The following is a 26,752-nucleotide window of genomic DNA, read 5'->3' on the forward strand; positions in this document are numbered from 1 at the left end:
TATATTTCTTAGACAGAAAGCAACCTTCACGTGTTCCAGTAGCAAATATTCCAATTCAAGGATGACTGATCATGAAATCAAGAAAAAATGCTTTTTGCAAAAAAATGTTTAATGGATCTGACACAAGCCTCAAACAACACTTAAAACTGTTTTCTTTTTTGTATGAATTATGAGAAAATATTCCAATCATTCATAAGTCTCGTCAAACACACACACACACACACACACACACACACACACACACACACACACACACACACACACACACACACACACACACACACACACACACACACACACACACACACACACACACACACACTCTTGCAAACCGCAGCCACACCCATGCTATGAACAAAGCAAGGTTAAAACAACGAAGATTAATTTGGTGACTGCACAGCTTTGGTTGATAATACACCGTCACAACCCCTGAGCTGAATATAGCATTCCTGTCCGACATCGACATTCACTTCAATGCTGTACATAATCAAAATGGTCCCACCATTCATGCCCTCTCCTAATCATTAAAAGTTTAACTCTTCTACCACCTCACCACACATCCGCCCAGAACTGTATCTATAACCATGACCCACACCAAAATCAACCCAGTCTGCTCAATTTATCAGTATATACATTGAAAAAAACTTTTATTAAGTCCTCTACGTGGATTCTGACTCAATCAATGTTCACGTGAATATCGCCTCCACTCATTGTGTCGAGTACTCGCATCCAGTCCACGTATAAAAATTCCAAGATCAATGTCTGCGGCGGAGGATCTTTGTCACTTTTTGCGAGAGAAAAATCCCTTCCGACCACCACCTTTCTCCGCAGAACTCAGCTTTTCTCCCAAGAGAAGCCGGGCCTTGTCCTGTTCTTCTACTGGAGAGTCGCTTCCCTCACTTCCTTGTCCCAGTGTTGTCCCTTCGCTTGAAGCAATCGTCTTCCGACGAAACTTCTCCTTGATGGCCTAGGAAAATTAGAAATATAATTTAGTGTAAACAGTGAATCAAAGTGGAACTCACAGCTATTTAGTTAATGTGCAATGGGCCATTGTGACATCTTAACGCAGATAAAACGGGTCTGTCAGGCATGAAGTTCTTATCTTGCATAATAAGAAAGTTTGGGCCACAGTAAACCCAGGGTTACATATCAGTCAAAAGAGACCAGGCCGAATGGTCAAGCGCTTCTGGGCATGTCAGCTGATTGGGTGGAACGGATTGCCGTTATCAGTCTCTCAAATTGGATTTCATTGGTGCCCAAATGAAACGACGAGTGAATGAGTAAGACCACCTTGATTAACAAATAAAGTATTAACGAATTATTAATTATAGAGATAAAAGAACAGAATAAATAATAAAGCCCATCCGCGTCCGCTTTCTACTCAAACTCAACTTGATGAATACGACAGGTTAAAAAAAATTGTACATTTTATTAATTTGTTTTCCCACAATCTCATAATAAAGGTTTGTTGAAGATTTGATGAAAAAAGCTCGATTGGTAAAAATGTTACGGCCGGGACATACACACTGAATCTCAATGGTCAATAAGGATTTTGATTAAAACATTTATGGCTGGTCTACCACTTCGCCGATGACGTCATCCTTACAACCCTTTATTCCCCATTGGGAGTAGAATGAGATGTGTCAAGTTTCAATATTTCCAAACAGCAGTTTCAGAGATACGTTTTAAGTTTTTGCATTTAATTTAAGATGGCTGCCATTCCATGTGACCTATGATGTCACAATTATCAGTAAAATATTCTCCATGATGGGGAAAGGGGGGGGGGGGTCACTCCTACCCTGAAAATTTTGTGTCAATCGGACAAGTGGTTGTTGAGGAAAAAAAGAATGCTTAAAAATTAATAGAGCAGGAGCAGAAGGAGCAGAAAGACACGGAATGGCGAGTTAAAGGAGAATTGAGAAGCCAAAGCTGCAGGAAACAACGCAGTGGTGAAGAGGATTGCAAAAGAAATAGATGGAATGTGGCCCATTCCTCGGTCCGTAACTTGTGAATCCCGCGTCGTAGAGAAACGTGTGGCGCCCCATTCGGCGGTATTTGTATCGAAGCCGGACGTCTGGGTACCCGGTCATCACCGCCAGCAGTTATAAAGTGGCAGTTCTAGTTGTTAATTTTTTTATTTTTTTCATATGCTGCTGGTTGCTTCAACGCTGGGAGCACAACTGTGCAGCTGATGCAGTGCCCCCTGGTTCCAGTAAGCTGGTACTCATTTTGCCGACAACAAACAAGCGGTATGATCTCATAGGTATGGGAAAAGAACCCAGAAGATATCCAAAGCAGAAAAGTGCTGCAGTAGGCACAGCCAGCCACATAATGTACACAGGAGTACGTACAGGACCCAAATCAACACACAGGACCTCGATATATAACGAACTTCCTGTTCCGCTCTTCTGGCCACCAAATACACACAACATTATAGGAAAGCTGAAGATGTGTACTTTGGCCCCATGAATCATATCTGGTCATACAAAGCTTATCAAACGAATACACTGCATTTGGCTGGAAGGCCAAAGCTCATGGTCATATAAAAACTCATACATCCTTGCCGGCAAAGCCAGAATGCATGGCCATACCGCAACATCATTGATTACACAAACCCCATCTCAGGAAAGGGCCTTTAATGCTTGAAAAGCAGGAAACAATCAAACATTGTAACAAAGGTAGGTATTGTGCACTTTGTCCATAATATGAAAGTACACTGTCAAACAAAGCTTCTTAAAGGAGTGTATGCATGTACTTTGGCCCAAAGATCAAAGCCCATGGTCCAACATATACATCTGAGACCATATGGCTCGGATGCGCGGCCATATCATAACTCTATGAGTTGCGAACCGAGTGCACAGAGTGTAGTCCCACCAGAAAGTGAACTCTTCTGGCAAAACAGTTGACATATGCTGTGAGGCAGTATACTGTACGTGCGTGCGTGCACATATATATATATATATATATATATATATATATATATATATATATATATATATATATATATTTTGACACCCACACACCTCTAGCCAAAGAAGCTGCATAAAGTAACCCGAGAAGGCCGACACAAGGTATGTGCTATGCTGTTTCAAACCCTTCCCAGAGTTCCTCCACAGTTGCAAAGACATTCACACAAAGTACACACATGAGAATCCCAATGCGATACACCCCCTCAGCTGCTGGAACAGTTTCATCGCTTCTTCGCGAATCACCAGCAACGGCGCAGACAGCAATGCACACCAATGAGGCTCCCAAGCATGTACCACGTGCAAACATCATACGGACAGTGGGGGTGTTTGTTGGTGGTCGTGTTATCAAGTGGTACCTGGTACAGATATTCTGTTTTCTTCACGTTGATGGTGAGGCCGAACTTTGTGGAGCCATATTCAAGAGATTGAGACCGAGAGATATTGGCATGCCATCCAAATTGGAGCAATAAGGGCGGCATCGTCGGTGCAAAAAATTCCAAAATAACACACACATGAGTGTTTATCCTCAGTGTTGGAAGATTAAAAAGTCTACCATGTGTTCTCATTACAATACAAGTACCATTTTAGTTATCATCATTTACTGATCTTAATACTGCAGTGAGCAATATTGTAAATATCACTGGAGTTAACACACATCCCTTTTCTAGCCCATGACTTCCATCAAAGATTTCCCTTCTCTCACCACCAACCTGAGGCAAACGCCTTCATGTCAACATGGAAACATCACCTTCCCCAGCCTGCCAAGGAGGGCGTCGTCCACCGAAGCCTAGCAATTTCGACAAGATTTCTCGGTCGACTGAATCGAAGGACTTTGTTCGGTCGACAAAGACAGTGCAGTGTTACGATAAGAGTTACTATATTATTATTAACATACGAAAACAATATTCCTCCATGAAGAAACTTAAGCTAATTATCTGAAGCAGCCTGAACGTGAAGCCTAATAAGTCCCAGACATAAGTACTGCGTCGTTGGAAAGCCTGTGACGCCTCTCCTTTCAATATTTGATGATCATTTTAGCAATCGCTTTGTTTGTGTTTCACACTGAAAGGAAAACGTAATAAAGGTGGGGCATGCATGGCGATTGTGACGATGTCAGGTTCGACGTGTTTAGCCTAAACTGCAAGAAAATCAAATCGGTGGTGGGTAGTAGAGCCAGCCGTCGTATGCCGTAATGACGTCCCAGGCATGATGACGTTGTGTGACGAAAACAAACAGAGACAAAAAAAACCACTCTAATATATACATTATTTGCTATTCGTCTTACATCTAAGACCTTCATGGTTTCTATGTCTTCACCAAGCCAATCAGCATTTTAAAATTGGATTTTACCAATAACTTTTAACGACCCTCGAGAGATGCATCACTGAACTGCTTCACTCACGTCACCTTCAAACACAATGTTTCTCACAGAGTCTGCAATCTCATTTTCGAGTTCAACTTGCATGCTCACATTCTCCAGCTCGTGCACATTGAGTTTCCTCGGGGGTTTTGGTGGCCGTTTTGGTTTATCTGGTGTGATCTGCATCTAAAGGCCCTGTCACACCTTGACGATTTAGCCAGCGTATGTCGACGTATGAAAAATTTGTCTAAAACGCTGGCACACGTCGAATATGTTATGGGTAAGTTTTGTATACGTTAAGAGCACGCTGGCATACGTCGTAGTACGCTGGCATACGTCGTAGTACGCCAAGTTCGTCGACAAATTTTAACATGCTTGAAATTTTTCGACGTATGCCAGCGTATGACGCACACGTTCCGCATACGTTGGCCATAAGTTGTAGGCACGTTACGCGATCGTTGACACACGTCGACACACGTTACTTGTAAGTTACTCATAAGTCGAAACACGTCGAGGTAATGTTTAGCGTACCCGAAACTTATTTCTAACCAATGAGTAACGTATTGTAGGCACGTTACGCGATCGTTGACACACGTTACTTGTAAGTTAACTCATAAGTCGAAACACGTCGAGGTAATGTTTAGCGTCAGTGTTCCAGACTCCCTGGTTTTTAGGGGTTTTTTGGGGGTTTTTTGGGGGTTTTTTTCTTCGGTATGACGGTGATGTTGACACTTCGATTTATAGTGCGGTTATAATATAATATAATATAATTAATAGGCTGCCGCTCAACAATTTAAATCATAACCGCACTAGAAATCGAAGTGTCAACATCACCGTCATGCCGAAGAAAAAAAAAAGAGAAACAACCAGGGAGTCTGGAACACTGACGCTAAACATTACCTCGACGTGTTTCAACTTGTGAGAACTTACAAGTAACGTGTGTCGACGTGTATCAACGATCGCGTAACGTGCCTACAACTTATGGCCAGCGTATGCGGAACGTGTGTCATACGCTGGCATATGTCGAAAAATTTTCAGCATGCTGAAAATTTGTCGATGTGCTCGGCGTACTACGACGTATGCCAGCGTGCTTCAGCGTGCTCTTAACGTATACAAAACTTACCCATAACGTATTCGACGTGTGCCAGCGTATTCGGCAAATTTTTCATACGTCGGCATACGCTGGCTAAAACGTCAAGGTGTGACAGCGGCTTGACACTTCGATGTCTAGTGCGGTTATGATTTGAATCGTCGAGCCGCAGCCTTTAAATAGGCTACGCAACGTGATCGTCGGCGATACGCTGTTGCGCTATGCATAAGTTAGACTATCGTTGGGCATAGGTTGTGAACGCTGACAACACGCTCAGCATTCGTTGATATAAGTTATCTATATGTTATCGAAACGTTCTGTGTACGTTACTAATACGTTATGCATACGTCCAACTCGTTATGAATACGTCCAAAACTGGAAAAAAACATCAATAGTTCAGCGTACGCCAGCGTTTTACATACATTTTGATACCTTGCCATACGCTGGCTAAAACGTCAAGGTGTGACAGGGCCTTTACAAACGCTGCAAACTAAAAAGTAATTGGGTGAGCAAGATGCTGCCCGCATGGCTCGAGTAAACAGCACGTCGTCAATATCAGATCTTCTTGTGAAAATACAGTGCAGTCAGTGAGGACTGCATTCCATGCTGCATTATAAGCAGGTGAGGAAGAACAGGGGAGGGTATCGAAGGGATATGCAAGGGGGGATAGATTTGGAAGAGAAGACGGGCTTGGGAATGGGAAAAGGAGAGACATACTCCGCTGACCTGAGAAAGAAGTGCCTTTTTCGTGTCCCTTTTGAGAGCGAGTGCGAGGTCCAGCCAGGTCCAAGTACAGTTGTGATATTCCAAGCAAGGCAGCACTAACACAAAGTCTTTCACGTCCTCCAGATTCTTCTCCTTTTCACCCTGGACAAAGAAGATGTCCTGTAAACTCAAAACGAACCGTCGTGAAATATCACACCATCATGGACATGAAAACTATTTTATCGTGAAAACAAACAAGGAAATGACTGGTGATTAGATTTCCTCAAAGGAGTTACTCCTGAAAAACAAATCATGGCTTGTGGAAGAATTAAAGATAACAAAGCGTTGAGGGCGACCCCATTAAGACCCACATTCAAATGTGAGGCTGTGGGGAAACAAATGGCCATGGGAACCACATTCACATAGCATCTGCTGGAAGAAGAAAACTTCCAGGAAGGAGTTGGTATTTTATGACAGAGAGGATCATGAATGAGGATGGAAGATGAAATGAGATTGCGGTGAACTTCCCCCTTGAAGAAGTGGGTAAAACCACATCGGAAGGACACAAGACAGGATACGAGTGGAAGTATCAAGTGTAAGATATCTGTATGGGATGGGGGGGAGGGGGCGGAGTGGTGATGAATTGGAGGGGGGGCTGGACACCTTACACTTGGTTACACTGTATATTATTGGTTAGTGTTGAGGGCTACCCCATTAATAATTAGTGTTGAGGGCTACCCCCATTAAGACCCTATTATGAATCACGATATTGTCGAGTACAGCATCACGCCAAATGCTCAACCGCAGCTGACATGAAGACTACATATCGAATGACGAGTTCGAAGATACCAAAACTTTAATCCATTTAGAACACCGCTGTGCCTGAGCACAGTATGCACTTTGCACTCTGAGCGAGGTCGAAATCACGCCGGTTATCAATATTTGAATTGACTCTAAATTAATCCCAAACATTGGTACAGCAAATATGGCAAAACCAAACACACAGGCATCCTTTGATAAATAATAATTAAATAAAACACATGGGACGAGACAGAAAAATAAATCCGAGCACTAGACAACACAGATAGAACACGTCATAATTTACCATGCAATAAAGTAATAACCCATTCTGCATTCACAAGGTAAACCAGGTAAGTGGGAGTCCACAGGAAGCTGAGACCTCGTGAGACCGGCAGCAGGTGGACCAATGAGCAGCACAAGTGGACAATGGGATGGGTGACACAAGTGTCACTGGTGGCCACGGGTGGATAACAGGACGAGTGGCATTGGCAGGTCGATGAAAGGACGAGCGGCACTGACGGACGGACGATGGGATGAGTGGCATGGTGGGAGATGGGACGAGCGGCACGGGCTCGTGCTGGAGACAGGACGAGCGGCACGGGCTCGTGCGGGAGAGACGGGATGAGCGGCACGGGTGGGACACACGGGATGAGCAGCACAGTTGATCGGGACCAGGCAACTCACAGCTAAGCAACCAGCCAAGGAGTTGTAGTGTAGTAGATAGTAGAAAATCGTGCAAATGATGATACAAGCATAGATGAGAGTTGGGCCAGTGATGAGGACCAGTGCCAGTAGTCCATCCAAGGGATGTGGCTGACTGCTGAAACAAAGGTATTACCTCTAACACTACACCCCTACACCCCATGCATAAGTAGCTACTACTACATACAGGTTAAGTCATGCAAACGTATGAAAATCATAAACAAATGTGCAAAATCAGAAAAAGTGTGTCAGGGGGCTTTAAAAACAGGAAATTCCACTCCAGCAGGCTTGAAAACATAGGCATCCACACCTAGATCATGCAAATTGGACAACTACAAATATTTCTAAGCAAAAAGTCAACTTCGGGAGGCTAACTTGGCGGCCATCTTGAAAAATGGCCGCCATCTTGGATTTCCAAATGGCCAATCGGGCAGATTTGATTAGAATCCCCTGGAGAACAAATGTGCCAAATTTGATGCTTGTATCATCATTTGCACGATTCCTCTCAAAAATTGCTGTTATCTGCCCCACTATTGGAGGCCAAGACGAGACTAAAGATCTCGATCTTCTTCTTGGCACAATGCGGAGCTCAATGCACCATCTTATCTTCACCCCAGCAGCCCCCACCTTTTCCCCTAAGGTTGACCGCAGATCAGTCAAGGCCCATCCAGCCAACGAGCACCCACAGAACATGTGACGGCAGCACCAGGCCAATCAAGGAAATACACGCGTGAAGGCCTCACAGCTAATCATAGCTCTACACGGCAAGCAGTCCCCGCCCTTCTTCTCCAGCCTCAAATAACCAAAATCGGCCTGTTCTGACCCCTAGGGTTCTTTGCACTTCAATATCATCCACACTTACCTGGCCTCACCTGCTTCCAGACATTGGGGAACAAGAAAACACAATGTCTTACCCTCTTTATCCACTATTTTGGATAGCATTGTCACCCTGGCAACACCAATGAACAAGTTACCCTTATCCACATGCACTGAATACAGATTAAAAAGTCCTATAAACGACATGAAACAAATGGTGCTAAGCCCTTAAATTCTAACTAATGCCCCCTCCCCAATAAAGGTAACAGTATTTTAATAAATCATATATTGCTCATTAAAGCTAACTATTAATGTTAGTATGTTGTCCTGCTTTTTTAAGTTTAAAATTGAGATCATATTTTTGAATTGCCATGTGAACACATGGCTCATGGTGCCAGGATCTCAGGTTAAAATCCCATTGACTGTATGATTTTTTTTACATCGTCTCCTGCATATCCTTGTAGTTCATGTAAAAACATACTTTTGTCTCCTAATGCCTTTGTCTTCTGTGGGATTTGTGTACACGCTCCTCCATGAGCCGTAGATCACCACCAATCATTAAAAACGGGGTTATGGGAAAAGTGGAGGGAAGGAACAAGCAATAAATAATGCTAACAACAATGCTGGGAGTTTGGTACGACACAACCTACATGGAGCATCAAGGCACAGCCACCAGACTGAAGAGGACGAAGGAAACTTTTGGAGGAAGAAGAAAATCCCCCAAATGACTCCACTTTAATAAATCGCACATCCCTCTGTCACCAGAGTTTAATAGAACCGCTGCTGTTTATTCACTTGTTGCATCGCCAGGTGACACTTTGTTGATGAAAAAACAGGTATCGTGTTGGGACTTGGAACAACTGGTAACCTGGCACCCCCACCACCCCTCCCTCCGACCTCCTCACCATAACGAAGGTTGAAAAAAACACACAAACTGTGGCCATAAACCAACTGGTGAGAATATGGTGGGTATTCCAAATTTGGCCTTTTCACCATGCACGCTCAACTTTATCAGCTTGGGGTACGATGTGCATTATGATGGTTAAAAAAGAATAATTTTCCCCCCAAAAAAGTACAAAACAAACCAACTATAACTTAAGAGATAACAAACGAACCTTGTATGAGACGTTGAGTGGAACCTGTGGGACTTTGATGTAGATAAAGGAGTTATTCTTGGCTGCCCGTTGTTTCATCTTGTCAATGTCATCAAACACTGTCTGTGGCTGAAGAGCAAAGGACGAACAAGAGGAATTTATTGTAGTTCGAGGATAGGAAGAAAAGAAAAAAAAATTGAAAAAAAGATGAAATGGAAACAAAATATTTCCTTGCAGGGTGTGAAGCAAAGAATGTAAGATGAGTGTAATTCTTGTGTTTCAGTGGTTTGAAAAAGCATGACGTCATATTATGGTCTCGAGTACATTGTATTTGTCCCTCCAACTACAGGTACAAAATTAAACACGCGTACGTACGTACGTACACACACACACACACACACAGCTGGAATTATAGATAGATTATCAAACAAAAACATCATAGAAAATTATATTAAGGTCCAAGTTGCACATACCGTGTCTGGGGGTGGGAGGGGAGCATGTGGAACCAACCCCTGTTATATCCAATTATTTATATTATATATCTGAATTGTGCATTAGCCAATCAAGCACTCCGGCAAAATGCATCCGTGCGAGTGAGCGGCGTCCGACTGCTAAAATGTATTGGGATGAGATAATTTTAAGTCAAAGAGAAACAAAATAAGGCATGTTGTGTGTGCATGTAGCATTTCCCCTTACGGACGAAAACAATCCGATTACTGTAACACGGAGTCGTTCGTACCTCTACTGTCTTTCGTGTTGAGCGTCTCATCACAGATCCTCTGGGAAATCCTCCCGCACTCTGTAAACGGCAAGGAGGGAGTGGTTCCTCGGCTGCAAGAGAAGCATGATGCCTGTGAGGGATGCCTGGTGTGGAGGAACAAAGAAGAAGCAAAAAGGAAAGTAAGCAAAAGGAATGCATTCAAGAAATGGAGGCAAAAAGGGCAGATATAATTGATCACTAGTTCTCTTGTTCAGTACAATTTACCATGCAAGTCTGCACCGCCCAATTACGATCATAAACTTCTGTGACAACATGAATTATGGTGGATTAAAAAAACAATTCAAAGGAAATAAAAAACACGGATCGTGCTATGGGCTAGAGCAGGGAACATGACAGACAAAAGTGCACAAGAAGAGAATGCAAACACTTGGGAGAAGCTATTTCAAAAACACTGCTGGGAATGATCACAGTGTTAAGAGAAGAAGCCATAAGTTCTTTGCAAGGAACAAAACCCAAGAGACCAAAATCAAATGCTAAATTTCTGGCAAAAGCCACTAAACATCCTCAAAAAGCATTACGCTCAAGTATCGACTGAACGCATCTGAGAAGAAAATGGCAATGGGCGAATGGCTACCAGAAAGCAACACCTTCTTAATCCCAAAATCGGAATAAACGACGACCTCAAATACAGACCTCTGACGTGATGACCAACAACACAATCTCTGATAGTAAGGGATCCACACCTGAAAAAGGCTGCCATTTACAGTTGAATTATACACCGTTCAATATACGAATATAATTTTCAGGCCTTATGTTTTTTTTGACGGATGGATGTCTCCCGTCATATAAATAAGAGGTCGGTTCAGCCAAAGGTCTTGCGAAATTTAGTTATTGGGCAAAAAAAATGCGATATTGACAAAAATTACAATTTTCCTTGTAGAATCATCAAAGTTTACAAATCCTGAGAAAATTAAGAAAAATCAACGAAAATTGCAACAACAACAAAAAATAAATTGCATCATTTTACTTCGATTTCAGTATATGTATCGCCAATTAATTTACCCACGACTCAGTTGCTACTCAACAGATCGATTATATCACACGATAATTGATAAAATCATCTCTGATGACCCCTGCATAGATGACAACAAACACGCAGTAGTTACAGCCGAACATGAGACCTCGTCAGTGAGGTATGCCAAGCGCTCCCCTCACCAAATCATGGTGCCACTCTTCAAGTCAAAACATATTTAACCACTCTCATCGTCTTGCAAATTCTCCAACCTGCCACACTTATTTGCTCTCGTTGGCAGCACACTAACCAATCACTGTTGCTGGCACATCGGTTTCGATCAAACGTTCGTGAAAAGTACTCCATGTCACACGGTTATCAGCAGAATCGATGAATTGGGCTCACTCCGTTTGAGTAAGAAGCCACAAAGAGCTGAGATCAAGATGTCGTCTTCCCTCTGCTGAGGCAATGTATTTATTCTGGACAATGATTTGCTTTTCCGTCTGCCTTTCAATCAGACCACTTTCTTTGGTGAAAAGCTTCTGAAGGTTTTTACAGGATGAGCTGTGCACGCTTTCGTTGCAAGCGTTGCAGTAGCAGGTTCGCTGGTCGGCATTTCATCTCCAGCATTCAGATGTTGATAGATACCATGTGTGGTACCGTGCATTGTTGTTCAATCTCTTGTGTTTTCATGAAAGGCAGGCTGTAGCCTCCTTCCCTCTCTGCAGAGCTTGAAAAAAAAAAAAAACCACAAGCTGGTGAAACACTTGGAATATGTCTTTCAATCCGAACAAAATCTCACACACTCACTATTGTCTCCAAAAGAACCATCTGGCAAACCTTCCGATGTACATTCTCACCGATCCTCTTGAGGAAGTTCCGTCATTCAAACTTCTGCGTCTCCCTATCAGCCATGATCTTTCTTGGGCAAAGCACATTTCAAAACTGGCCTCCAAAGCCGGCTTCCGACTGGGCATCCTCCATCTGATAAGGTCCTTCCTTAGCACACGTGAACTCCTATCCACCGACAAGGCCTTCATCCAGAGAATGATGGAGTACTGCTCTCCTTTCTGTCTGGGCTGGCTCCCCTGCCTCACATCTTGGTCAACTTGAAGCCATAGAAACCAAAGCCTTCAAGATCATTAGAATCTGCCACAATGAAGCTGAGTCTACGGACCTATCACTTCGCCATCGAAGACCGGTTGGTGGTCTTTCTGTCTTCTACCGCCTCCTTTCTGGTCTTACACCCTCTGCTCTTTCCGTGCTTTGTCCCCCCCCCCCCCAGGTTTATGCACGACTCACATGGTCCACCATCAACCCCCTTATAGTCAAACGATCAAAATCCAGGATGACTGCTCACCTCCGCTCATTTGTTCCTCTTTTTTCCCCACCTGTGGAATCATTTTCCACATCCTCTTCAATCTCATTCTTCCCTCCTGCTCTCCAAGACAGCTATTCACCACCACCTCAGACCATGATCTTTTCTGCCCTCGTTAACTCCACCAAAATCCCTCCTACTTCCAATTTTCCAGTTTTCCTTCCTTGGAGTTTCCTTCTGTATCCATCTTGTCCAACACATGCATGCTCTGTGTCCATCTTGTCCAGCCCATGCATGCGTGTTTTGCATCTTGTTTTTGTCTGTTACATCCTCATCTGTCCCTTAGCCTCGACTATGCATACAAAAAAATTAAAAAACGCGAAAGCATCTCAAGATGCAAAGCCTATCCACGTCCGCTTTGTCTTCAAACTCAACTGGACGTAAAGAACAACTAAGGATACAAAGAAATATAGACAGTGAAAAAGAGAAAACAAATACACCCATTCCAACCATGTTACATCTCATTCGAGCACTGAAACACATTATCACGTGCAAAGAACAAAACCAGAAGGGCATGATGAAGCACAGTGATGAGGATGAGAATCTTCACATGTATGGCCATTATGTTCACAATCAGCAGAATAATAAGAGGTGAGGAAGTTAATAGTTACTTATGGAACTGACCTGTTGTGACAAGTTTGGACTTGTCCTCATCCTCCGAAGCCTCCTCCTCTTCTGCCTCCCCACGCCCGGGAAAGAAAAATCCCATCATGCGCTTGAAGAATTGGAACGTGAAGTTGATATCCAGAGGGACAACATTCACCTGCAGCAGTGACAAGTCCACTTTTCTCCAATCACCATGGAAATTTTTTGGTTCTATTTCTGCTTCTTCCCAAGTTTTCCCTTCCACTTCTGTGATTGATAGTTAGTGCCTGTACCCAGGTTGTTCACACCCCCCCTCTCCCCCCCTCCACCATGTCCTCCTCTCCCTCCCCTTGGTCTCATTCTTGCCTGTGTCCTTTCTTATTCCAGGTATCCCCCCCATCTTGTCCCTCTTCCCTGCTGTTGGTGTGTTTCTCTCCCACCCCCCCCCTTCCCACCCCCACATCCCTATTGCCACTGTGAAGTCATCACAAGGTACCGCATGTTTCAGCCTACACGTCGATGTGGAGTACATGTCGAATTGGCTCATTTTCCCATTTTTCTTTCCTTCATTTATAGATAAGTTGATTTGGAGTATAACATGAAGCTACATCGACTACGGTCGTTCGCAAAACATAAATTAGGAATGTAAATAGTTTTTCACATTGTTTGTTATCATATGGAGGCACAATATTTAAAACAATCTTTCAGGATCATTAATTATCAGCACTGGCTCATACCACATTGCATTTTGTCGCAGTTCGTACAACTTAATAAACATGAACACCTGACACATTGTCATCCATCCATCCATCCATACTCTGTGCAGAGCGTTGGTGCTACCTAAGCGGTCTATTGGGCACAATCCTGGTCGGGTCACCACTCCGACACAGGATACCAGCATGCTGATACTCATTTTGCCGACCTCGGAAGGATGACAGGCTGTGTCAACCCCACCTGGTATTAACTCAACAGCCAAGCAGGATTTGAACTCAGGACCCTTGGATCCCAAGCCCACCGCAAGAACCATTAAGCCAACACCAGGCATACGTTGTAATACAAGCACTCAATGTTTGTCCACCAAGCTTTGCAACCATGATTAGCCTCTGTGGGTTTCTCAACACAAGTAGTGCATTCATATTTCCCCAGCGCTTTGATCGCACTATCTCGTGGAACCTTGGTGACTACTTGTCCACTCTGGATTCACCATGGGCTGTTCGATAGCTCGATCTGAAATTTCTCGATTCCAGATTCCTCGCACGACTCACCCGAAAGCCCGATTGGGGCAAGGGACGTGCCGTATCGCTCCAGGCTTACCTCCCTTTTGCCTTCCCAACCCACAAATTATTTGATCAGTCCGTCCGAGACACGAAGGCCTGCCTCTACCTCCCTGTAACACATCCTCTCCACACCTGCACCTCTCCCATCCCACCAAGTTTTGGTGAGTACCCCTGTAACTATTCATTTAATAGTCCATTTGTGCATTTAATCGTGTTCTTTATTGATTTGTTTCATATTTGTATCTCATATGTGGTTAAGTGAGGTTAAAGTTATGTGAGGGTGACCGAAAATGTGCTCTGGGAATGCATCCCCCATTATAACACTACATCGATGGGAATATCTCATCCGCTTAATGTTGCACTTTCTAGGAACACATCCACATGGTTGTGGAAACGTGCTGTCAGGGCTGGATTTTGGAGTAGGTGACCCAGGTGACCACCCAGGATGCAGGGCTCGAGGGGGACGGGGAGGGGGAGAGAGTGGGTGCCGGCTGCCGGGTTCGGCTTGCACCTGCCACGAAGCCATAAAGAGGAAATTTGACCCAGGAGGAGGCCACTCGGCCCATCATGCCTGCACTACACCAACACCAGATTCAATAAATTTGACAAGTCAACGACTTTATATTTAATTGGGGGGGGGGGGGAAATCGGGATGAGAAAAGTTTGGCCGACTCAATGATATCACCAGGAACAGGGTGTTTGAAATGAAACTAGAACAGCACTTGGTAGAGCGCATACCTCTCTGCTCGGCTGAACAGTTTACGTTTTGTATCCCATTGATAGGCCAAATCCGGATCTTCACCAAAAGCGAATCAATTCATCCTTGTCACACACCCAACCTGTCCACCAAGGTTTGTCCGAAACATAACCTCTGTCCACCTTTGGTGGAGGTAATTAAAGGGAGAATCTTCTCACTCGTCCAACAAGGGCATCGTTGTTTCCTCAATTGAACAATGGCACTCTAACATGCTAAAATAGTGGAATGGAATAACCAGGTACTGTAGTAGGATTCAAGTGTGCTTTGAATGGGTACGAATGAGCATTTACCCTTGGCTCCTGGCCAATCAAATGGCTCGGATTGAGTTGAGCGACTGTGGGTGGCGATTTTCACCAGGATTTATCATTGCTCTGAATCCTGATAATTGACTGTGCAGTGTTATTTAACATAAAGTAAACACAATGAAGTAACATTTTGTACATTGGCATTTCGCAAGATTTGTGGGAAAACGAATTCGAGCGTTGTTCATTGTTCGGAAGGAAAAAAAAACAAAAAAAAAAAACCACAAGTTGTAAGAAGACTTAAAAGCATCGATTGCCTTACCTTAAAGAATAAAATCTTAAGGAACACCTTCCCCATAAATTCATGGGGAACAGGAAAATTTGGAGTGCAAAGAGACTTCGGTATCTTTCTTCAACGAGGAAAGTCATTTTGTGAGACAAATGTGAGCAAAATTGAAGCTAAAGAAGATATTCTTGAAACGGATGAAAGATGCCTTACTTCAAAGTGTTCCTTAACGGAGATGCCACCCACAGGAGGGCCCACCCGGCTGAATATACGAAGAGCCAGCTGCCGCCCGGGTGCCACTGACTTCTGGGGACGAATGACCTCCTAAATCAATAGATGGTTGAGGGTGAATGGAGACGGGGAGTTCCACATCATTTCCACAAAGAGGAAAACATTTCATACAAAGAAAATTAAATGCGGAAAGTAAAAGAAGGGAGAGAGAGGGTTGGGGGATTGGATGGGAGAGGGCTGGGGGTTAGAGTCAGACATTTTGTGTCACTATCGACCACACGTGTCATCCCAGAAAATAATGGACACCCTGGGCACTCCTTCACCCGTAACTATGTACAATTTTGAGAGAAAATTAATGTGAAAATTATAGTAAAAACAATGAATACTCCGTATACACATTTATATATACTCGGCATTTTTATCCCTCGCTTTGCTGACGGATTTAATCAAAAGACAACATGTTGTACGTCACAAACATTCTGCTCTATTCGCCCTATAATTTGCCCAAGGTCATCTTCCATCTGCTTGGAAGTCAGCGAACACCATACAGAAACCATACTTGGGGATACCCTTTGGCAACATGCAAAATTTGGTTGAATTTGGTTCAGTAGTTTTTGAGAGATCGCTGATCGCATGGGGTGTGTGAAACCGCGCACCGCAGGAAGCGTGCAGCGGCTTTGAGACCTCCGTACACGTGGGGCATGGCCCCAGGTAGCCAAGCAGTGATTGGACACGTTAATTCAAGTGCAGACTATTGTCCTGCCTTTGCTAAAGGTGTCATCCAGGTGTTCCGATGGTGTGAAAGGATACGTCTTCATACAAACAAGTCAATCAAAATCTATAAACACAAATTAACTGGAATAAAACTTGACACAGCGATATCATAGGAAATAACAAAAAAAAAACAACAACTTATATTTCCACGATGAGGTCACAAATCTCAAACAGAACGCTGACAACACGCAAACTGAATGGAGCTTATTGTCACTAATGGCGCAAACCTGTTTACACGCCAAGGATGGGGCAGGGATGGAGGGTTATTGAAGAAGGGGGTGAGAAAGCCAACAGAGGAATGATTATAAACAGGGGAGTGAGGAAAAGTAGGAAAAGAAGGCAGGATAATGGAAAGTGATTGAGAATGTGGTCAGCAATGGCAAGACACATACAACGTGCAACTCGCCGCCCTCCCACACCCACCCGATCCCACGTGCATAGATTCCGGTCCGGCTGATTGAGGGCTAAGGCAAGTTGCTGCGGAGGTGCAGATAGACTGATACTACATCCGGCTTTGCACAGCTTGACTCACACCAATGGCTCTTTAGTGTGACCTCTGTCTTTAGTGCCCGTCATAGTTCTCGTACTACCTCAGTGTGCCTGTGCATGCCCTTTGATTAAACCACCCGCAAGGAAAAGTCTTGCACCACTTGTGACAGCGTATCCCTACGTGCATGGTGGACAATTCCGCCAACTCTGTGCTCAGAGAAAACTAGTCCCAATCAAGCAACTCAATGGGGATAGAGAGTGGGGTTCAAGTTTGTGGTGGTAGGGAGGAGGGGGGAGGAGGGAGTGGGGGTGTTAATAATCATAAAAAAGAGGGGCGGGAAAGGACAGTTTGATAAAGGCTTACGAGACAGATCTGCGGCTTAAATATTTAACAGGTCAGCCTCATGAGGATCAATACGAATCCTTGCCCTGCGGATGTGTGGCCGACAACACAGAAACCATGATGGTTGCTCTTAAATGTGCATCACTGGAGGCCGTAAGCCTTTCCCCTGTATATAACAGGACACATCCACACACAATTGTCATTATATATCAAATGGAGAGCACAATACTTAATTTTAATCCCGAAAATGATGGTCTCACTTGAGGGAAACTGGGAAGTAGACTTTTCATGGTAAACCAGCCGAGCTCCAACAAGTGTTCTGCTGTATCATCAGATTTGTTCACCTAAGAGAAAGCACATGTTAATTTCTGCTCTGGAGTCAGTGTTATGGAAAACGGGGGGGCAGTGTTATGGAAAATGGGGGGCAGTGTTAAGTGTTCACAACCTCCTGACCAATCACAACACTCAACATCCTCAAACTTTTACCCAAATTCATGAAACCTTTCCTATACACTTCGTCCTTGATTTACACTTATTCTATTTACGTTTTCTATTATTTTTTTTTAAACAATGCCTTAGACAAAGTACTGAACAATTATATATTTACACCTCATAATTTTTGAGTTCACGTTTTTTTTTTACGCAGTAAAAAAATTAACTTTCACGCTGGCGGTGCAACAGAAGTGGAGGTACGATGTACGTACACCACTTCTCTCACCCACCAGTCGCGTGAAGTCTTTACTTCACTGTACTTGTGAGAGGTATTGTCTGACCTTCATTGATAATAATTTTGTGCCAAACTTTTCCAAACCTCTTCATTATGAGTGGTAAATGACCCTCAAGTTCTCTAACTGAGACTCCCACCAAGAAGGCCTGTAAAGCTATTAGTTTGGAGAATAAAATGGACGTGGTGAAGCAATTTAAGCGTGGGGAGCGTTTGATGGACATGACCCATGCGCTCCCTCGACTGTGAGGACAATTACTCGTAACGCCACCAAAATAAACCCTCGTGCACTGAAGGCGAGTGCCTCATTGTCTCAGTTCTTCATTGATTTATTTAGTTATGTCGTTAGTATTTAAACATTTACTTTCTTCATTTCGGTTGGAGTTAGGTAAGCATCGGATATTTCCACCAAGGATTTATAACATTATGCAGATGAGAAAATAGTTTTCCATTTAAGTTTTTTTCGTTTTACATTCAGTTTTTCAGAAACGCTTCCTCGAGCGTAAATCGAGGAGTCCCTTTACTAGTTAAAGTGAGACAGAGTAGGTGGACAGTTGAAGAAGGCTGGGAATTTGTGCAGGGCAAATATGTTGCAAACAGCACCAATAAAGTTGTATTCCTCTGCTTGCACCCTCCAGCTCACCTTGCTGTAGAGAAAACGTTGTAGCTCAAGTGCGGCAATGCCCAGCTGACCATCCTGCTCGGTTAGTTGCCAGCCAGCAAGTGCAAACTGCACCTCTGTACGACGCACGACACTTCCCTCGTCGGCTGCACGTCCAACCCTCTCCCATTGCCTCTGCACCTGGTAGTCTTTGAAACATCTGGAACAAAATTAAGATGTGGTGGGTTGGTACTGCATGGCATTATGGGATGCTGTAACATTTTCACACCAATAAACAGAAACGCATACAAGCATAACACAATTGGGGAGACAATTTGAGGCTCTCAGACAGTCGGGATATCAGATAGGCCAATGCAGGCTGAGCTCAAGGCGGAGCCTCCGGTCAAAATACAAGCAGCCAAAGTCAAAATAGCAGAGGGCATGGGCCAAGATCGCCATTGGGACTCCACCGAGCACGGGCTCGAGAGAGTGGCAGAAAGTTGTGACCACCCGCACTTCATCTTTACCCTCTCCTCTTCCGTTCTTTCTCGGGTTGTGACCACTGTGCTTTATGTCTGCCCTCACTCCTGCCTTCATCTTGAAAAGATGCAAACATCACCCCTATTCACAAGAAGAAGGCCTTTATCCACTGCATGCTTCCTTTCATAGCCATGGCTGCTCTTTGAGTCTCACTGAACCCCCATCCACTCCCTACCTACCCCATCTTTTCTGCAATTCAACCACTGTGTGATGTCTTGTCTTCCTGTTCCAATTTGATTCTCTGTCAGTCTGTGAACTTGCCATCCTCTCTAACTTAGCTCCTCCATGAGCTGAGATTTTTTTTTTCAATTAAAGTGAAGTCCTGGATGGTCAGACCTGATCAGAATATTGAGCTCCTCGCTGCGAGCCTGCAGATCAGCCTTGTCCTGTGTCAACTTATCCTGTAGGTCATGGATTCTCTGCACCAACTCTTCTGTCTCACCGCATTCTTCCAGATCCTGAGGACAGCAAGAGATATTTCATAATTAACGAAAGAACATGGTAATAAGACAGACAAAGCTGTATCGAGGCTTTAATGAAAACACAAGAAGCTGTGCATTTACAAAACTCCTCTGCCTTCGTTTTCTCAATTTCAATTTTTAAGCGGTGAAGCCGCTTCAATATTTGGGTATGTCCTTCCTTCCATCGATCCATCCGTCCAAAAAAAAAAAAAAAGAAGAGCCTGTCTAACCCACTGTGTTAATTCGAGAGGGTTCTAAAGGGTGATTTTAACGGGGGGGTTTTAAAGGGTTCTGGAGAGTAATTCTAAAGGGTTTTGTTTGTTTATAGGCTTTGTCTATTTCATATTAAAAATGCCAAACTGAACCGCTTCCTTCGGACAAATTGCACGATTTCCTTCAACAACGTTAAAATTAATGTGCCGTCAAATTTGACCAAGTTAAGAACCCACCTTATGGTTGTTGTAAATCTGTCTTTCGAGCTGTCGTGTTTGTGAAAGTTGAGCACGGAGCGCTTCCTGCAGGTGCAAAATACCACTTCGCTGCTCCTCAGGATGACTTGATATCTCGAGCTGAAAACGTACTCGCTGCTTCTTCTCACTGTGTGCCTGAACAAAAACGGAGCAGACAGTGAACGCCGCTTTGAAATCAAAATATCATGAAGCTGAAAGTGATACGCTGAGAAATGTGGGCCATTCAGGTAAGAGCAACTACGAGAGAACAGCACTCAGTAGGGCACATACCTCCACCAGGCTGAACAAGTTTACGTTTTGTTATCCCACTGATAGGCTGGATCTGCATCCGGACCTGAACCGAAAACTAATCAGCTTGTCCTTGTCAACCGACCCAACTCATCCTCCAAGTTTTGTCATCATCCATTCACAGATTTTCGAAACATCATGCCACATATTGTCGTTTTTGGCCCAATCTCTCAATTACTGTGAAGAATCACTAAAAAAAACAAACATCTCGTATGCAGATCCACAACCAGATCACCATATCGAATCAATTCGTCCTCGTCACACACCCAACCTGTCCTCCACGTTTCGTCCGAATCCATCCACAACTTTTGGAGACATCCTACTCACAGACAGACAAACAGGGTGAAAACATAACCTCCGTCCACCTTCAGTGGCGGAGGTAAATACACCATCACAAGATGGTGTTTGTTGGTGGTTGAAAAAAAAACAAAGCAGTTCACTATTTCCTTGACAACCATCGTTTCGTTCCTCTCAGTCAAACTCATTCTCTCCATCCAGTGACATTGATCCAAACTTTTAATAACCTTTGTTCAATTTAACCGACAACCCGAATAATCAAGCTTCCTCCTTTGCCATATAAAATACCACTGCGACCGTTAATTATCACCAGCTTGTACCTTACGTCGTGGTTCAACGTAAAGGAGAAGATTGTTGAGGATGTCCAAAATCATAGCATACTGTGCAGGATTTGTACAAATCTCCAAGTCATTGTGAATCAAAGTGAAGGTGTCCACGGCACCTGAGAACAGAGAGAAGTGATTAGAGGTAGTCAAAGTGCAAGTTATAAATGCCGAGTTTATTATTTACATTCCAATCTGAACCCCTGGCTCTTGATGTGAAGAACCCAGGTTGAAGTCTCACATGCTATGTTTACTCATTCTTTCCTAATGTTGTAATTCAGGGAAAGTACACTGATGTCCGCTAATGTGTTTGTCCTCTCTGTGATTTACATACAAACTCAGAAGCACATGAGACGCAAGCGAGAGTCCAAGTTACTTGGTAACCGTTTAACCCTCCCCACCAGATCAGGTTTAACCTGGGAACCATTTAACCCTCCCCACCAGATCAGGTTTAACCTGGGAACCATTTAACCCTCCGCACCATCCTTGCTCTTCAGGTTCTCACCGAATGCAGACGAGAGTTTCGGCAGGGGCTGCTCGCAGCTTATGTTGATCTCTGTAAAGCGTTTGATTCAGTGAATCGGGATGCCCTTTGGAGGATTCTTGGTCTTTGTGGGGTGCCACCAAAACTGATCAATCTGATGTCTGAACTATACTCTGGTACTGAGACTGCTGTGAGATGTGGTGCAACCATCTCTGACTTATTTCCAATTGTTACTGGAGTTTGTCAGGAGTGTGTACTGGCCCCCACACTTTTCAGCACTTGCACGGACTGGATTCGGTGGAGGATGTCGGAGAGATCGAGCTGCGGTGCATCATTTGGGAATGTCAAGATCTCCGACCTTGATTTCGTAGATGATGCAGTCATCTTTGCAGAGACTTTAGATATCCTTTTGGGGGCCCTCGAGGTGCTGACTGAGGAGTCGGAGCAGCTGGGATTACAGGTTTCTTGGGTCGAAACTAAGATGCAGGCTTTCATTGACATCTTGCATGCTGCTGTCTTGTCTGCACCCGTTTGTGGTGACGATGTTGAGGTCACGGAGAGATTCACTTCCCTTGGCAGTGATATTCATGTCTCTGCTGGCTGTGAGTCAGAGGTCAGTAGAGGTCTGGGTCAGGCCTGGGGAGTCATGGATTCACTGAAGCATGGGGTGTGGCGCTGCCGGTACCTGTGGAGGAGGACGAAAGTCTGAGTCTTCAGGTCCTTGGTGCTTCCAGTCTTGGTCTATGGATGTGAGACTTGTACTCTGACCAGGGATCTGAGACGGAGACTTATTTCCTTTGGTACCAGGTCTCTTCGGAGAATCCTTGGCGATCGTTGGTCGGACTTTGTGTCTAACGAGCGGTTGCTGAGAGAGATTCAAATGAGATTTGTTACCTGCACAGTCCGTGAGCATCAGCTGCGGCTGTATGGACATGTGGCTCGTTTTCCTGACGATGATCCTGCTCACCAGATTCTCTCAGTGAGGGAGTCTCGTGAGTGGAGGAGGCCAGTGGATCGACCACGTGCCTCGTGGTTGCAGCAGGTTGATCAGCATCTCAAGGAGATGGGGATGGGCCTGGTATCTGCCTGGGGGATGGCCAGATGGAGGCCCCTGGAGTACCGGCGGAAAGTGGATGCAGCTATGCGCTGAGCCGGCACATGCTCGCATACCTGACCTGACCTCCCCACCCCCACCGCCCCATTATTATTTTTAACAGTATTCAAACACTCATGTCATGGTACAGCTTGTAGATTTATGACAAACAGGACAAAGATGTGAGCAAAAATGAGTGTGTCTTTACATTAATAGTATTTTTCCATGTCATTAGCAGACAATGGACGAATCAAGAAAGTCAAAGCAAGGTTAGATCTTTATACTTTTTTCACCAGCAAGCTGGATCAGGAAGACCAACACCTCACTGGTTTGCAGATAATTCCAATTGCGTGGCATCGCTGGCTTCCTTAAAACTTGCTCGTTGGTGTCGGACTATTGCTTACCTTTCAAATCTCGATTCGAGAAGGCTTTCAAGGCAAAATTCGTTTACATCAGCATGCAAACACTGGCATATTGGTACACCAGATGGAAGATGGAAGGCCTCACTGGGAAAGTTGCCTTCATCACTATTTCTTGGCTAGACGAACACCGCCATGTTGGGTTAACCCCCACTGGCGTCATGGGAGGCCGAGTAATTTTTGCTGGTGGAAATTATCTTTTTCTGATTTTGTACAGAAAATGATCACCAAAAATGCTTTCCTGTCATTCGAGTCAAATTTGTGTCTGTAAGCACCCAAAAATATAACCGTAACCAATCAGGTTACTTGATCGATAAAGCCGATTCACGTGACTGGGAGATGTTGGATCACACAAAACCTGCAAGGAATTATTTTTTCCGGATATCACAAAGTTAAGCTCACCAGGTGCCAAGCTAAAGACGACTATCTGTGCATTTACAGTTTGGATTCAGTTCCCCTTTCATTCACGGGCTCCAGATACTAATATACTAACAGCACTGGTGCAACGATTCTCCATGCAAAATACGGTGTGGGTGCATGTTTCAAGTGGCAAAGTACTTCATAACTCCCAATCAAACACAAAGTGTTGAAATGTTTATTTTTCGGGTGTACGAGTATGCTATAAGTGAATGGCATTTTAGACCTCATGGATAACGGGTGAATAGAATACATGGTGCGATGAAGATGCTTAGTGCCAGATGTGCCAAGTAACTGTGATGCAAATCACTGCTAAATCCTCACCTTCTTGTCGATGTAGGGGATCTTGCTGTCCGTGTGGATCCTCAGGAGGCTGTGGAGGTGCAGGAAGTGTAGGAGTGATGTCGTGGCTGTAGTTGACATAGTACATCCAACAAGAACAACGAGAGACGATTCGCTGCAGTTGTTGTCCGATGGGGCTCGGAGCGTCTCCCTCTATCCGGCCGCACAATGCAAGATTGTTGTAATGTTTCATCTTATGGTACAGGGTGTGCCAAAAAAAAACCAAACCCATTAAAAAAATCCACAACACGTACATTCAATTTTTATTCTGAATTACATAAATCTTCAAGAATACGTGCTACATTTTGTGTGACACAGGTGTACGAAATATCAGAACGGTAACTTGTAAGACTTTAGTTTGGCACTCGCTCGAACACGTGCTCCAAATGTCCACCTCTGCGCTGAATACAGATTTGAACACGACAGGCAAAATTGTTGATGAATTATGCGCTGACATTCGGCAAGTGGGATGGACCGAGCTTCCTCCACGATTGCTCTTCTGGGGTTATCCTTGTACACGTGGTCTTTGAGATATCCCCAAAGATAAAACAAGCAGTCATAGACTGGTACTTACGAAATCGTCAACTTGACCTCTGACCTTGTCTAATAAAAGCTGTCTCTGGAGAAGGTTGCGACGCAAACCAGAAGTTTCTACGATGATTCTGCACCAAACCATCAAAAATCGAATATTTGACCTCACCGTGACCTTGACCTTTGACCGAAATCTAATCAGCGCTAGCCATCACCCTCCTGAACCACGTAGTGTAATTTGACATTGGTAGCTTCTTCCGTTCTCGAGTTATCGTGCCTACAAACAAACACACAAACAGAGGACGGAACTCATCAATATACTTACAAAATCTAAAGGAAATATAACGGTCTCAGATCAGAGGAATGTGGGGACCACTCGACGCTTAAGCATCGGCAAATCGCTCTCTCACTGAAGTGGCTTGTCACCCACTCAAGGGACTCATTTGTGGTGTAAGGGGTTACCCCATGCTGTGAAACCATTGTTCTCGTCTTCGAAAGCTTCTCCTGCGACTAAGAGCAGCGCAGAACTCGTTGAGCACTTTGTCACGATCAGAGTTGATGGTCGTGACATTACCGTCCTCATTTTCGAACCAGAATGGTCCAATGATGCCACACACGCTCATTGCACACCGTGCCTTGACTCTTATGTATTTGAGGTTTGCTCAAAAATAAAACTGAGCTTGGTTTGGGGTTTTTTTTTGGAACAACCGGTACTCGACTCCGTTTACATCATTATACAAGCATGATGGTATCATGGTTTGCAAAAAAACTAAAATCACGGTCAAACCGTTTGTTGATGCAAGCGATAGACTCGGTGGCGTAATGCTTGGAGCATCCATTCTGAGTTTCGCAGGTCGGCCGAGTCATTCCGAAGACGTAAAAAAATGGTACGTGCTACTTCCTTGATTGATGTTCAGCATTTAACGGGTTAAGAGTACGGACAATCCCCAAAGGTTGACATCCATGGGGAGGAGGAAATTCCTCCTGAGGAAATGCCCTGCTGAATGCAGTGAAAAAAGCGGTGTCATTGTTGTGACGTCACTGATATCCAGAGTATTCCAGGAAGTAATATCACTTCCCACAATCTCGGCGGCTGTGTTTGTCTGAAGTGAAGTCTGGTGCGTTGTCTGATGTATATGTCTGTATTACAGAATTACCACCATTCGAGGACTCCTTCTTCCTGGATCAAATATTCATCCACCTGGCTTGTAAAACATTGTCAGAAAACTCCACTAAATACAAGAAACATGACTTACCTCTCATGAAGCCACATATTATAATCTCACTCAAAGTGATGCCTGACTGTGTATCCAATTCTAGATTTGAATATCTTTCGTATTTATAGAGGTTAGGCTGAGCGGTCAATCATTCTCCATTCAATCCGTTCTCATTCTGTATCAATATCACTTAGGCTATGTTACCATCTCCCCTATTTGATGACCTTATCAAATTAAACATGTCTGCTCATACTAGTGCTCAGCCAACCCCTGCAGAGTAACCTCAGATGGAATTCTTCTGGTCCTGTCATCTTTCCTTCCTTCATGTTCTCGAGCCGCTCATTTACGACCTCCACATTTACTTATATGCCTGGTGTTGGCTTAATGGCTCGAGTGGTGGGCTTGGGATCCATGGTTCCTGAGTTCAAATCCTGCTCGGCTGTTGAATTAATACAAGATGGAGTTGACTCAGCCTGTCATCCTTCCGAGGTCGGCAAAATGAGCGCCAGCTTGCTGGTATCCTGTGTCGGAGTGGCGACCCGTCCAGGATTGTGCCCAATAGCCAAGGAGACTGCCTAGTCGGCACCAATGTTCTGCACAGAGTACGGTCCCAATGGATGGATGGATGGATTTACTTGTAGCACGAGAAGTACTTCTCGTGAGACTCTGAGAAAACTGCATTTTGTCACCTGAATATTCTCTGTCCGCTCCAAAGTGAAGGAGTAAAGTGAATAAAGTCCTCAGTTTACTCCTTTACTTTAAAGTGAGTAAAGTCCTCATTAAACAGCTTGTTTCAATGAAAGCACTCTCCTTACTGCTTATGCTCTTAAATCAACCTTAATACGAATTTCTTCCCTCCTATTTCGTCACCATCAGTATGGTCGCATACCCTCATTCAGAGAAGTGCAAACTT

General features: G+C 44.1%; 1 protein-coding gene across 2 annotated transcripts in view; it reads right to left on the reverse strand.

Annotated features, from left to right (window-relative positions):
• Positions 1 to 90: 90 nt before the first annotated feature.
• BLTP2 (bridge-like lipid transfer protein family member 2) overlaps positions 91 to 26,752 on the reverse strand; it is a 187,576-nt gene continuing 160,914 nt past the window's right edge. The window contains exons 31-42 of one of the 2 annotated variants that reach the window (XM_085863923.1): positions 24,074 to 24,244; positions 21,334 to 21,455; positions 20,408 to 20,563; positions 19,834 to 19,955; positions 19,000 to 19,177; positions 17,893 to 17,976; positions 16,009 to 16,119; positions 13,273 to 13,411; positions 10,277 to 10,401; positions 9,559 to 9,666; positions 6,146 to 6,286; positions 91 to 967 (exon numbers count right to left, since the gene is read on the reverse strand). In XM_085863923.1, the coding sequence (XP_085720049.1) occupies positions 782 to 967; positions 6,146 to 6,286; positions 9,559 to 9,666; positions 10,277 to 10,401; positions 13,273 to 13,411; positions 16,009 to 16,119; positions 17,893 to 17,976; positions 19,000 to 19,177; positions 19,834 to 19,955; positions 20,408 to 20,563; positions 21,334 to 21,455; positions 24,074 to 24,244 (1,643 nt within the window). In that variant the 3' untranslated portion in view covers positions 91 to 781. The remainder of the gene's footprint in view (positions 968 to 6,145; positions 6,287 to 9,558; positions 9,667 to 10,276; positions 10,402 to 13,272; positions 13,412 to 16,008; positions 16,120 to 17,892; positions 17,977 to 18,999; positions 19,178 to 19,833; positions 19,956 to 20,407; positions 20,564 to 21,333; positions 21,456 to 24,073; positions 24,245 to 26,752) is intronic. The other variant, XM_085863924.1, reaches the window with a different exon arrangement.

The sequence above is a fragment of the Eptatretus burgeri genome, chromosome 18 (genome assembly GCF_056783735.1).
Source record: "Eptatretus burgeri isolate ZD-2024b chromosome 18, Ebu_testis_v1, whole genome shotgun sequence".
NCBI lineage: Eukaryota > Metazoa > Chordata > Myxini > Myxiniformes > Myxinidae > Eptatretus > Eptatretus burgeri.